Source organism: Ostrinia nubilalis, chromosome 15 (genome assembly GCF_963855985.1).
Source record: "Ostrinia nubilalis chromosome 15, ilOstNubi1.1, whole genome shotgun sequence".
Taxonomy (NCBI): domain Eukaryota; kingdom Metazoa; phylum Arthropoda; class Insecta; order Lepidoptera; family Crambidae; genus Ostrinia; species Ostrinia nubilalis.
Window position 1 is genome coordinate 12361339 of NC_087102.1, and position 13242 is coordinate 12374580.

Sequence of the window (13242 nt, forward strand, 5' to 3'; positions counted from 1 at the left end):
CCTCAGCGTCAGATCCGACACTGGAAATCATGGACTTATCACTGAAACTCCGTGAACTACTTAATGTAACATTTAGCTGGAAGCTTTCCTAAGAAATGCCAAATAAAATAAAATAAAACTGAGTCTAGGCTAACATCTTCTTCTTCTGCCTCGCCTTATGCGGGGTCAGCTTTCCTAATCATGCATCGCCTTTTGAGTACAGCCATGTATGTTGAATCATTGACGCTACACAGAATCACTCATACAAAATACTGAGCGAACGCGTTGACGGAATTGTGGCTTCACGGCTATGTGTGAATCGACCTTAAAGGTATTCAGATCTCATACAATTGAGCACGGACGGACTTAAAGGATATAACTAACCTAACCTAACAGCTTGGACGGAGTATGTCCCTCACTTAGCTTGTTGCAATATTTTTGTTATTTAATACCTGATCTGAATGCTCAAAATACACAGAGAATAAAAAAAATACTGCAAATAATATTTCTAATTGTTTTGGCCAATCTCATCACATTTTGTCGTAAATAAACAACAAATAAGGGCCCAAACATCAAACAAATGTGAATTAATTATTACAGGATGGTTCGTATCATTCAAGCAAACTCAATCCAAATAAAAACGACATGTGGCTGACAAACAAAATAAAGGAAAATACACATTCAGGGTAAAAAAATATAAAGAAAGAGATTTTCCTTCATGAATGTAAATATCGAGGTATATTCGAGAAAAATGTTGTTTCATTTTAGTAGTGACTACTTAAAGTTGTTATACTTAGAGGATAGTTTAAATATCGATATCGTTTAGACTTTCATTTGTAGGCTCATTCATACTCAGATGGATTGAAAATGTATGTACTAGCAGTATGCTTGGACTAATCGATAAGATCAAGTTTACTAAGTTTAAAATTCTGGAAGAATGCTGGCCTTGCAGAAGTGCTGGCCTTTCCTTCCACAAAGGCTTAGTATTGCCATCCAGCGAGGAAATGGAGTCAGCATCCTCTCGCCTCTTTGACTCACGGACACGCTTTCATTATTGAGCAAACATTAAGTTTTTTTTTGTTTAGTTAAAACATTTGTTGTTTTAAAATCTGTTTATTTTAGTTTACTTACTAATAGTAGAACCACATCATGAAAACGTGTGAGGGCAGGAAACACGCTGCGAACACGAGCACAAAGGCCAACACCGTGAGGGCGACCTTTCTCCGCGCCCGCATCTGTGAACAAACACGATTTTAATCGTTTGGAATGTTATACGAATTTTATTCTTATAGCCTGGTGGGAAAAGATAATATTGTAAATTAAATTACAAAGGACAATTGTTTTACTCCCCAAAAAGGGTTATTGTCTATTTGGCATCATCAAACACATTGAAAATAAATTCGTCACAAACGTGAGTAAATAAACACTAATTTACGACGAGTTTAGTGTGACAAATCCACATATTACATAATATTATTGTAGTTTCTTGTGTCGAATCGACTTTGTGTCAAATCGAGAATAACGAAATTCTAAAAACTTCGAAATGCACGTGAAAAAATAAATAAATATTGTCATCATCATCATCTCAGCCATAGAACTTCCACTGCTGAACATAGGCCTCCCTCAATGCTTTCCATGTTACCCGGTTGATAGCAGCCAGCATCCAGCACCTTCCTGCTAGCCTTTACGATGCCGTCGGTCCACTTTGTGGGTGGACGTTCCACGCTGCGTTTTCCGGTACGCGGCCTCCACTCCAGAACCTTGCTGCCCCATCGGCCATCAGTTCTGCTTACTGTGTGCCCTGCCTATTGCCACTTCAGCTTGCTAATCCTTCAGGATATGTCAGCGACTTTAGTCCATTTACCGAAGTTGAATACAAAAGAAATAATTAATTTACTTCGGTTGCGTTGCGAGCGACTCCTAATCCTATCGACTCCTAATCCCCGGTCAAGTCCATTGAAACGGAAGATGTTTTCTTTCATAATCCTGGAGTCTTTCCGAGAAAACAATCGAGTAAGTAATTATTTTCTACTAATCCCGACTTTTCTTAATGACACAAATCAGTTTTCAAATCTCATAGCTGTTTTTATTTGTCGTAGAACTTTTTTAACTTGAAACTCATAGTTTTTTCTACTTTATCTGAGTTTTTAACTGTTTATTTTTTTTATTTTTATTAGATAAACTGTTACTTCCTTCATTTGTGTGTTTGTATTTCCTTCATTGTCTATATCATTGGTCCACAATATACCGTAAATTAACGTCCTACACTCAACGCCTTTCGCACTATAAATTGGAGCCACTGTACATTCGACGTAAGAAGTCTGACGTAGTTTTTGCCTGCAAGTTGCTTCGTGGATCTTTGGAGTCTTCTTGCACCCTCGAGCGACTGTCACTCTCCGTCCCACGCCCAAGCAGCCGCCTACTGAATCGGAAAACTTTCGAAAATCCTCTATGCAAAACCAATCTCGGTCAGCATTCACCACTCCATCGCATTGCGTCGGGCTGTAATTCTGTTCGCACCGAAGTTGATATTTTTCACGGTTCTATCGCCTCTATCAAAAACAACCTAAGTAAATTTTATTGCTGCTCTAATGTTAAATGAAACTTTAAGTACATAGGCTAATAACTTTAACATTTTCTGTTTACACAATATTATTATATGCATGCGGTGTTTGCATCTAGGAGGTTTTACATTATTAATGCCAACTAAGTTAAGTTTATTTTATGTATGTAACTTTGTAAAACCAGTTTTGCAGACGTAATAAAAAAAAAAAAAAAAAAAAAAAAAAAAATATATATACTATTTGAAGAATTCTAAATTATGATAATCTTTAATATTTTATCGTTACCATCACAATGACCATTGTAAATTACGCAAAAATATGCTTCAAAACTATTTCAAGTTCGAATAATTTGATACCTATTATTTAATCTTTCGTCTCCAGTTTCCATAACCATTTGTGTATTTAAATTATAAACTAGTTTTTAAGGTTTCACGACGGTTTCCTAGAAAATCAATCCAGAATAAAATGATTGCTTCAGGATCCTTGCCAATCAGTGTCTTTAGGCTGGTTTTGTGTTTCTATCGAGTTTGGATCTAGAATTCTTGAGAATTGCCCTATCCCATTCTAGATTTTAGACTTCTAATTCAAATTGTTCTTCATAATCTGCATACCCGAAATGTCAAACCAAGACACTTCGCAGACTGTGGACTTTTAGTTGGCCGATAGTTTGGTCGGGCTGTTAATTAGTATGGATGTATGGAAGTACAGTCACGGAATGAAAAGGTTCGTCAATTTTCAAATTGATTCCTTCAACGAATCGCGAGCACATATTACCTTTTGAAACTATGTTACAGAATAATCTCGAGTTAGAGAAAATAATCTTTAACTGTTGCTTAGTAAAGTTCAAAATTATTCAGATCGAAGTTGTTTGACGATTTATCTTGTCAAGAAGATTATTATGATTGATAAACTAAAACCTTCTTGTTGGTTCAACCTGCCATTATTATTTCTATAAAAAAAAACTACATTTTGTAACATTGCACTGATGGGATAGAAAAATAAACAAGCAAAACCTTATTCGTTAGCAAACGTCATATTTATTTAAATGTTAGCAGCACTGTTTCTTGCACTGTAATGTTGGTAGGTTTGACTCTTACAGTATCTAGTGCAAGCGAAAACCGACACTAAGGTGACGAACCTTTTCATTCCGCGACTGTACAAATTCGAAGCCGATCCAAGTCTGTAGCTTGCAGAGTATCTAAAATTCGCTTCCGATTTCTGATCAAAACAATTTCAAGTTTCATCGTACAATTCTCCAGTGAATAATTATTCGGAACGCAGAAAATATCTATTGTTTCTAGAACGTACATTTGCGAATTATTGCTTCTTTTGTGAGGAAATGAATAGGAATTTGCCTTTTTATGGGCGGAAAATATTAATAAACGGTTTCATTTTTGACGAGCTTTTATTTGTTTTTCCTTGGGCAATTAATAATGGATATTTCCTCGAGCAAATATGTAAATGTGTTTAATTTTGCTGCTCATTTTCATAACGATTTCGTAAAACAGATTTTGTGCAATAAGATTTAATTTCTACGATATCAACGTATGTGAAATCCAGCTACATATCAACATCAACATTTTGGTATACTTAGGCTGGGTTGCACCATCATAATTTAACTTTGACAAACGTCAGAAATCTTTCAAACTTCATACAAAAAACTCCGGTTATCGTTATAGTTACGGTCAAAGTTAGGTGGTGCAACTCAGCCTTAATTAAAATCACGTGGGCTTGTGTTGCTGTATATTAGTTGTCAAATAGTTTTTGAAACAACTAAAACTATTTGTAACAGTACATATATCCTAGAACATAGAACAAACATGTCAGCTTGATATTTTTACGGACACGTGCCAAATTCCTACCTCGCATTTTGGTTTGAAAATCCAAGGTTTTTATAAACTACAAAAACTTGATATAAAATGTTCGAAATACTAGATAAGCTGTTCCAAATAAAGATTATATCATAGCCATAGCGTGTGCTAGGTCCCTAAAATAACTTTATATTATGACGTGGACGAACATTATTGTCGCTATTATACTACCATTATTTTGTCGACTACAACTTTAGCGAACCAAAACACGTCTGCTCCGACGAGCGAGAGCTCGCTGGTAATCGACTAAATAAGTTTTTGATAAGTGTCTATTTATCTAAGCGAGCAAATAACTTCTAAAAAAAAATAATCGAGTGAGGTCACTTATCGTTTCCACCCTGTAGAGTTCGCCCGATGTGGTTAGAGCAACCAATTAAACTTTGGCTAATTAAGTTTCTGCCAGAGATAATGCACTTAATAAACATGTTAAATGTTCCAACTTGCTAGACGGTGGTCAATTAACATAAATAATTCACAAGGTACATTAAAAGCCTATCAAAATAAATAAATTTTCAGGATTAAATTAGTGAAACCGAAACATTTTAACAGAGTTGTTTGGATTGTTAAGTGTCATCAAATAATTTACGTTTCAGTCTTCATGTGGCGTTAAACTCGACTGAATGTTTGTAAAATACGTGGATAATTAATTTTGCTTTTGATGGACAATCTGTGTCAGGGCAGTAGATATTTGTTGAATTTATCGAAGTAATAAAAGTTATCAGACTGAAATACCTCTACAATCTACACCTCCATAGGTTATCAAAAGAACCGTATGTGGGCGTGTCTGAGCTTACTTATTACACTTCATTGGCTTAAGTGATCGATACAGCTGGAGGTCACATTGGTCCCATGGAAAACACCATAACCTTTCCATTGAAAATGAAACCGATATTACAAATTAATTCATAAATAATTCATGCTTAAACGTTTGAATTAAGAAACTGTCTGTAACGATTTTATTGGGTTTCATAAATACCTTGCAAAAAATCGCACTGCCTAAAGCGGGAATCGATGTTTCATTATTACCAAAACTCTCTCCAGCGTTATAATCTGGCCACATTCAGGATTCTAGACAATGTAACATTTACGATTTAATCTTGGGATCGCTTCGCTACGTTTCTAATTTAGGTACCTAAATGTACGCAACATTGTTTTGTAGGTACTTGTCCAAGTATACAACAATGACTCTTTCGATCCATTAGCACATAAAACAGCGCGATGACGGCCAGCGGCAGCGAGTAGTACACCAGGAACCGGATCAGCACAATCGCGCGGGTAGCTATCGTTACTAACCTATCTCTGCGTGCCCTGCATCTCACCGGGCACGTTCTGCGTGATCAGCACGAAACGGCGCGCCATTAGCACAAAGAACAGTGCGATGACGGCCAGTGGCAGCGAGTAGTACACAAGGAACCGGACCAGCACGATCGTGCGGATAGCTCTCGTTACTAACCTGTCTCTGCGTGCCCTGCATCTCACCGGGCACGTTCTGCGTACTCAACACGAGATGGCGCGCCATCAGCACGTAGAAAAGGGCGATGACGGCCAGCGGCAGCGAATAGTAAACCAGGAACCGGATCAGCACCATCGTGCGGGGGTAGTTCTCCCCCCACTCTGGCGGGTAGGGGTAGCAGACGAGGAACTGAAAAAAGAATTAGAGTAAGAATCTGGGAAACTCCACTAAACTTAGCCTATGATAAACGATAAGCAATGGATGTGTAACAAGTTAACAACGTTGTAGTTACATGCGTGCATGCGTTGAGGCTTACGCCCGTGTTCACAAACGATACTTGCTTAAGTGAAGCAGTAAATCAAACGCACAGCGTTGAATAGAGCTCTGTTATTGGTTCATGTGTCACCCTGTGCGTCCACGCGCACTGTGAGACCCCATAGTAATGTTTGTGAATACGGGCGTTAGATTTCAGAGGACAAGTAAAACTTTTACACAAGCAGTTGGTAACAGAGCTTTGGTGTTACTTATTGTAAGTACTTTCTATTGCTCATTAATGTTTATCGTATGACACGCTATTTTTCAGCTTTGTCACGACATGAAAATTCAGTCTTAATTGGCTTTTAAACGTTATCTATCAACGACTAATCTATACTTATAATAAATCTGTAGAGAGGTCAATTCTGTACATGAAATATATTTTCAAAATAACTATCAGGGGGTGATTAGTGATCGATACTGATGCCAAAAATGCAATCAGTAAAATTTTTGTCTGTCTGTCTGTCTGTCTGTCTGTCTGTCTGTCTGTATGTTCCTTATAGAAACAAAAACTACTCGACGGATTTTAACGAAACTTGGTACAATTATTCTTTATACTCCTGGGCAGGTTATAGGATACTTAGGAATTCCCACGGGAACGGGAATTAGCGGGAAAATCCTTTTGTATGAAAAATCTAAACCACTTAAGTTAGACGCTTGAAATTTGGCATGCAGGTACCTTAGTAAACTTAAAGCTTAGTTACAACAGGATATTGCAAAATTCCCACGGGAACGGGAGTTAGCGGGAAAAAAGATTTGTATGAAAAATCTAAACCGCTTAAGTTAGACGCTTGAAATTTGGCATGCAGGTACCTTAGTAAACTTAAAGCTTAGTTACAACAGGATATTGCAAAATTCCCACGGGAACGGGAGTTAGTGGGAAAAAATATTTGTATGAAAAAATCTAAACCGCGTAAGATAGACCCTTGAAATTTGGCATGAAGGTACCTTAGTAAACTTAAAGCTTAGTTACAACAGGATATTGCAAAATTCCCACGGGAACGGGAGTTAGCGGGAAAAAACATTTGTATGTAAAAATCTAAACCGCGTAAGATAGACTCTTGAAATTTGGCATGCAGGTATCTTAGTAAACTTAAAGCTTAGTTACAACAGGATATTGCAAAATTCCTACGGGAACGGGAGTTAGCGGGAAAAAACATTTGTATGAAAAAATCTAAACTGCATAAGATAGACTCTTGAAATTTGGCATGCAGGTACCTTAGTAAACCTAAAGCTTAGTTACAACAGGATATTGCAAAATTCTCACTGGAACGGGAGTTAGCGGGAAAAAACATTTGTATGAAAAAATCTAAACCGCGTAAGATAGACGCTTGAAATTTGGCATGCAGGTACCTTAGTAAACTTAAAGCTTAGTTACAATAGGATATTGCAAAATTCCCACGGGAACGGGAGTTAGCGGGAAAAAAAATTGTATGAAAAAATCTGAACCGCGTAAGATAGATGAAGGGGGGGTAAAACGAGATCCACGCGTACGAAGTCGCGGGCGGCCGCTAGTTTAGATAAGTAAATTGACATACAAATTAAATTTGAAAATAAAGTACTTTTGTAATTGACCTAATAGCTAGTAATCTGTAGTACCTAATATTATGTAGTATTTGTTTGGTTATGACCTATTTGAATACACGCAAAGATAGGTAATATAAAAATCATGTATGTTTCGGTTGTCGGTTTTTTATGTGGCAAGATCACTAATACTGACTTAATAATTTCAGCAATGATTTAGGATATAAGTACCTACGATAACATAAGATGCTACATATTGAGCACGAAATGACGTAATCCTCACATAGGTATTATAATTAAAAATAAACGTCAATAGTTACTAATATTTTTATTTTTACTGTCTCTTATATTTTATTCGAGACTCAACCGCTCCGGGCAGTTGGTTATATCGAGCAAACCTCTTTCTTACTTTAATAACTGCCCTTAAAATTATTGTATTTACTTATATCACTAAGGGTGGATTCGACTAAACAAGAGTAAATAAGTATTAATCTCAGAATAAATAGTAAGTTATTCGACATTTTGACATAATATTTCCCATACCGAAACTGTCAATGTGCCAGTTTGCCAAAAAGTTTGGTCGAATTGGGCCTAAAAGATACTTTACTCATTTATCTAAAAAGCTTCAACCACACCAACGCGTGCAGATCGCCATCGCCGGCGCCATCATAGGCCAATGACAGGTCGCGCGGACTTATGATCTTGCCTGTTGAAGCTTTACAACTTCAAGACAAGGAATACTCGTAAGTAAGCAGTTAATACCTTAACGACCGCGAGGCACCGAGCTGAGACTTTTGTCTCGTTTACAACTAAAGTAACTTTGCCTTTACTACATGTATTAAACCATTGTATGAGGTATAATCCTCTTACAAAACAAGTCACAAGAAAAAGATTTCACCTGCCGATAGCAACAGTAGAATACAGAAAGATAAATACGAGAAAAAGGTATGTCATTTATAAGTTAGTAAGTTTATTATCCAAAAAATATTTTCTAACATTTATGATCTTTATCAGTTGCCCGTTGTGAGTACATTATTATGTCGCTTTGATAAATTCTGTTTTTCTATCTAATATATTCAGATGTTTATAGTATTATTTTTTTGTTACTTGGAGAGAGGTTATTTAATTAGCAAATCTTCATCTAGAAGTGTAATAATGTTACTAGAAAATGATATCATTTTCACCGAGCTTTGGCAAGCACCCATATAGTGACAACTTTTAAAGATTCAGTGGCAGAAGCTAAGGTAAAATGGCACGATATGAGAGATGCTATAGTGCTGGCACTAGACTACTAAAGCCCGGTCTCCGAGCACGTAGAATTTTGTCCAATAACCCCAAGCTACCCATCCTTATCGCTCGCGCGCACGAAATTCTACGTGCTCGGCGACCAGACTATAGCATGGGCTGATGATGATGATGAACAGTAATTATAGTTTTTGCAACTCACGAAGGCAAGTGAGCTTTACTTGTGTGTGTACGTGTACATGCACATAACGATAGTGTACTGTGTAATGTCTATCAAAACTTTTGAAAAACGAACAGTAGCGAGCCACCACACATGTAAAGCTCACTGACCTTCGCGAATTAGGTCCTGTCACTTGCTAGTAGCGAAGACAGTGGCACCATTTGGTGAGTGCTAAAGTGGTAGGAGGACTATCTCATTTGCACTCATCAAGATGGCACCACTGTAGAGTAAGGTCCTGTCAATCGCCAGGGGTGCCAACTGTTAAGTATAAAAACGATAGCCCTCATTGCAACAATTACAAATAAATTTTACACACCTGTGTAGTAGGGTTGACGACGAACGCCCTTAGGTAAGAGCCGACATAAGCGGGGGTTGCCAGCAAACCAGCCAGTATCCATATACCAACGGCTGTGGCTACTGTCACTCGCGTCGCCCTTTTACTGCCACCTGTAAATAAAAACTCATTTGAAAAACAATACTTTTACCAAATTATAATTAACTTGATCGAACTGCCTAGGGCAGGAAACGAACCCACGCCCAAAAAGGGCTTTCTGGGCGAATGCATTCAAATAATTATAACACTGCACTTAACACGCCACCAGGCTATAAATAAATACAGGACAAAACCTGCAAAATTACTTCTAAATATTTTCCAAATACTGGGTCACATTTCATCAGTCACTACTTAGATGTTGGTAATTAAACCTCTATCAAAAAGCATGAGCGACGTTTGTATCATAAAACTTTGTTGAAGTGGTCCAATCGAACTCAACAAAAATAAAATTTAGTAATTAAATCTCAAGATACGAAAAGTTACTGTTTGTTCAATCTAAAACTGTTCTAAGTCACGAAAAAAACAAAAAACGATCGCATTACATTTGCAATAAAAAATAAGAAAACATTTCTTAGTGGCCATGGCCAGTTTAACAAAAGATGTTCTAACGTGACATTTAGTAACTATTTTTTGAAATTATTTAGCTAACATCACGTTCAAACCTCTTTGTTATACCTACATATAAAAGTGGGTCCGTGGCCGAGTCCCCCAGTTTTCGACGCACCCGTGGTTGACGCCCCCGATTTAAATTAATTTAATATCATATTTTTTTCTGGTTTTGCACTAAGTACAGTCAACGAAAAGTAATGAAAAATATAATAATTTTGTTATTATTACAAAAATTAAAATGTTGTATTTAATTTTTGGTTATAAATACTTAATAAAACTTTTATAATTTCAACTTTTATTTGTAGAGAGAGTAGAGTTATTTTAAAGACTGGTTATTTAATTGTTATTATACAGAATGTTTGGCGAAAGGGTAGACAAACTTCGTGGGTTTATAGATAGGGACGTCGCGGGCACAACTAGTTCGTTTATAAACATTTTTGTGCCTGACTGTACATTTAATTAAAAATTGCTTCAAATCAAATTTAACTGACCGGGGGCGTCGACCACGGGTGCATCGAAAACTGGGGGACTCGGCCACGGACCCATAAAAGTTTCTGTTGTAGCAATCTTTGTTTATAAAAAAAAGAAAACGTAGGTACCTACTGTACCCGGTGCTCTAATTTATTAATTCAGTTAGTCAACTTCCTCCATGATTCATGCAGAACAAAAACATCGTACTTTTACCGTCCACGAGTCATTTATAAACAGCATTAAATCAGTCTACCCCACATTCACCGTGAACTTCGACCCGTCTGACCTATACCACAAACTAATTAACATCAGAAGGTCTGATTACAGATACCGTATGAATTTTAATGCCTAACTCGCACACTATCCTTTTGACCTTACGAAACAGTAGGGTAATTCAAGTGCAATCTGTCATTTCAATCTATTCTATTTGTCATTTAGCTTGTTTAATCTGTGCTGAATAAAGTGCACAATATTTAAGCAGGATATGGTTGCACGCGGATTTTTAGAGAGTTAAATCTTTTGGCCAATAGAAAACGTCATAATAGTTATTATATGAACTGGGATTGGTCAATGACTTTTGAAATTAAAATCCGATGGCCTGAAAAAATCGGTTTTCCAACGAACGTCAGTTACGCGCAAGGAGGTTTAGCTATTTATCCATCGAAGTTAATAAGGGAGAAGACATAAGACTAATTTTATTATTTGCCTGCCGCGACCCGGTTTTTACGAACAATGACGATGACGAACGATGAACCAGTAACGAGGAGCACACTTAGCAATGCTTCCAGGTTGCGCCTCGGTATCAATTAAGTAACATTTTCCGTTAAGTTTACTTTATGGCCAACTAAAGGACTTTTGCCGTCTCCATGGACAAACTCGAAGTATGATAACTACAGTCATTGTCAAAATTTTGCACTGCCATTGCCGCTGGATACCATATATCGCTACTATATTCATAGATAATAGACTTTCAGTTAATCGTCAAAATTGACATTGTTTTTAAATAACAACAAATGGTATGAATTTTTAAATGTGATATTTTTATAAAGGTAAGTCCCCAAAACAACATTTGATAGCCTATTTTCTTTCGTTGGCATCTAAGTTCCTGTTTTCTACATATATGTTACTACTACCTATTGGATAAGTAACTAAGAACTTTGTCGTTTATTCCATGTGAACAAAATCCCTAAAAGCCCATTTGTAATAATATTCTTACTAAACACTGCTGAAAAAGGACTAAACTTCTGAGCTATGAACGTATAATCCAGTAGCATTAAGTAGGTAGGTACGTATAGCGACGTTGGAACTTGATATAGAAGTTAGCTGTTTTATATTTTTTTTCACAGCAGAAATCTTTATCTTTAATCTTAATATCTGATCGTACGTATTGTCTTTTAAAATATTACATTTGCCTAAATAAAAATGTTCGGAGTGGATTCGGCATAAATATCAACGGCGAGTATATCACCCACCTTCGTTTCGCGGACGATATCGTAGTCATGGCTGAGACCGTGGAGGACCTAAACACAATGCTCGATGGCCTCAGTAGAGCCTCTCAACAAGTGGGTCTTAAAATGAACATGGACAAGACAAAAATTATGTCAAATGCCCGTGTTGTACCCACTCCTCTGAAGGTTGGAGACACTACACTCGAAGTTGTTGACAATTATGTATACCTGGGACAAACAGTCCAGTTAGGTAGGTCCAACTTCGAGAAAGAGGTTAATCGTCGAATCCAACTCGGCTGGGCAGCGTTCGGGAAGCTTCGCGAAATTCTCACGTCCGAAATACCGCAGTGTCTCAAGTCAAAAGTATTTGACCAGTGTGTGTTGCCAGTGATGGTGTATGGCTCTGAGACGTGGTCGCTTACTATGGGCCTCATAAGAAGGCTCAAGGTCACCCAAAGAGCGATGGAGCGTGCTATGCTCGGAGTTTCCCTGCGTAATCGAATCAGAAATAAGGAGATCCGTAGGAGAACCAGAGTGACTGACATAGCCCGCAGAATCGCTAAAATCAAGTGGCAGTGGGCGGGGCACATAGCTCGAAGAGCTGATGGCCGCTGGGGCAGAAAAGTTCTTGAGTGGCGACCACGAGCTGGAAGACGTAGCGTGGGCAGGCCTCCCACTAGGTGGACCGACGATCTGGTGAAGGTCGCGGGAAGTACCTGGATGCAAGCGGCGCAGGACCGGTCTTTGTGGAAATCCTTGGGGGAGGCCTTTGTCCAGCAGTGGACGTCTTTCGGCTGAAACGACGAAATAAAAATAACCGACCTGCTGCTTATGTAAATTATAATTATTTATAACCCTACTTACAATGCATAACAATCATAATTAGGTATTATAACCCTACTTAACAATGCATAACAATCCTAAGATAGTTTGGCGTATAAGTAGGTAGGTAGGTACTATCTAGGCCGAAGGTGGAAGCGATCGACCCGGAAATATTCTCAACCATCTCAACTATCATAATATGTATTTAGAACAGTCCCTCCTTACCAATGATATTATAGATAATACCATTGCTCCTTACCATCAATGCAATCGAGCAGACAAAGGACATTGATAAAAATCGCCCTAAGATTTTCAAAGACTTAGTATGTACCATAATTTTATGTATATTTTATTTATTTACTTGCAAGTGTCCAAACCTATCGGACA

At 37.5% G+C, this 13242-nt stretch overlaps 1 protein-coding gene across 1 annotated transcript in view; it reads right to left on the reverse strand.

Moving 5' to 3' along the window:
• LOC135079005 (neuropeptide CCHamide-1 receptor) overlaps positions 1-13242 on the reverse strand; it is a 280696-nt gene that overhangs the window by 24610 nt on the left and 242844 nt on the right. The window contains exons 4-6 of the mRNA XM_063973623.1: positions 9488-9618; positions 5868-6056; positions 1111-1214 (exon numbers count right to left, since the gene is read on the reverse strand). Of these exons, the coding sequence (XP_063829693.1) occupies positions 1111-1214; positions 5868-6056; positions 9488-9618 (424 nt within the window). The remainder of the gene's footprint in view (positions 1-1110; positions 1215-5867; positions 6057-9487; positions 9619-13242) is intronic.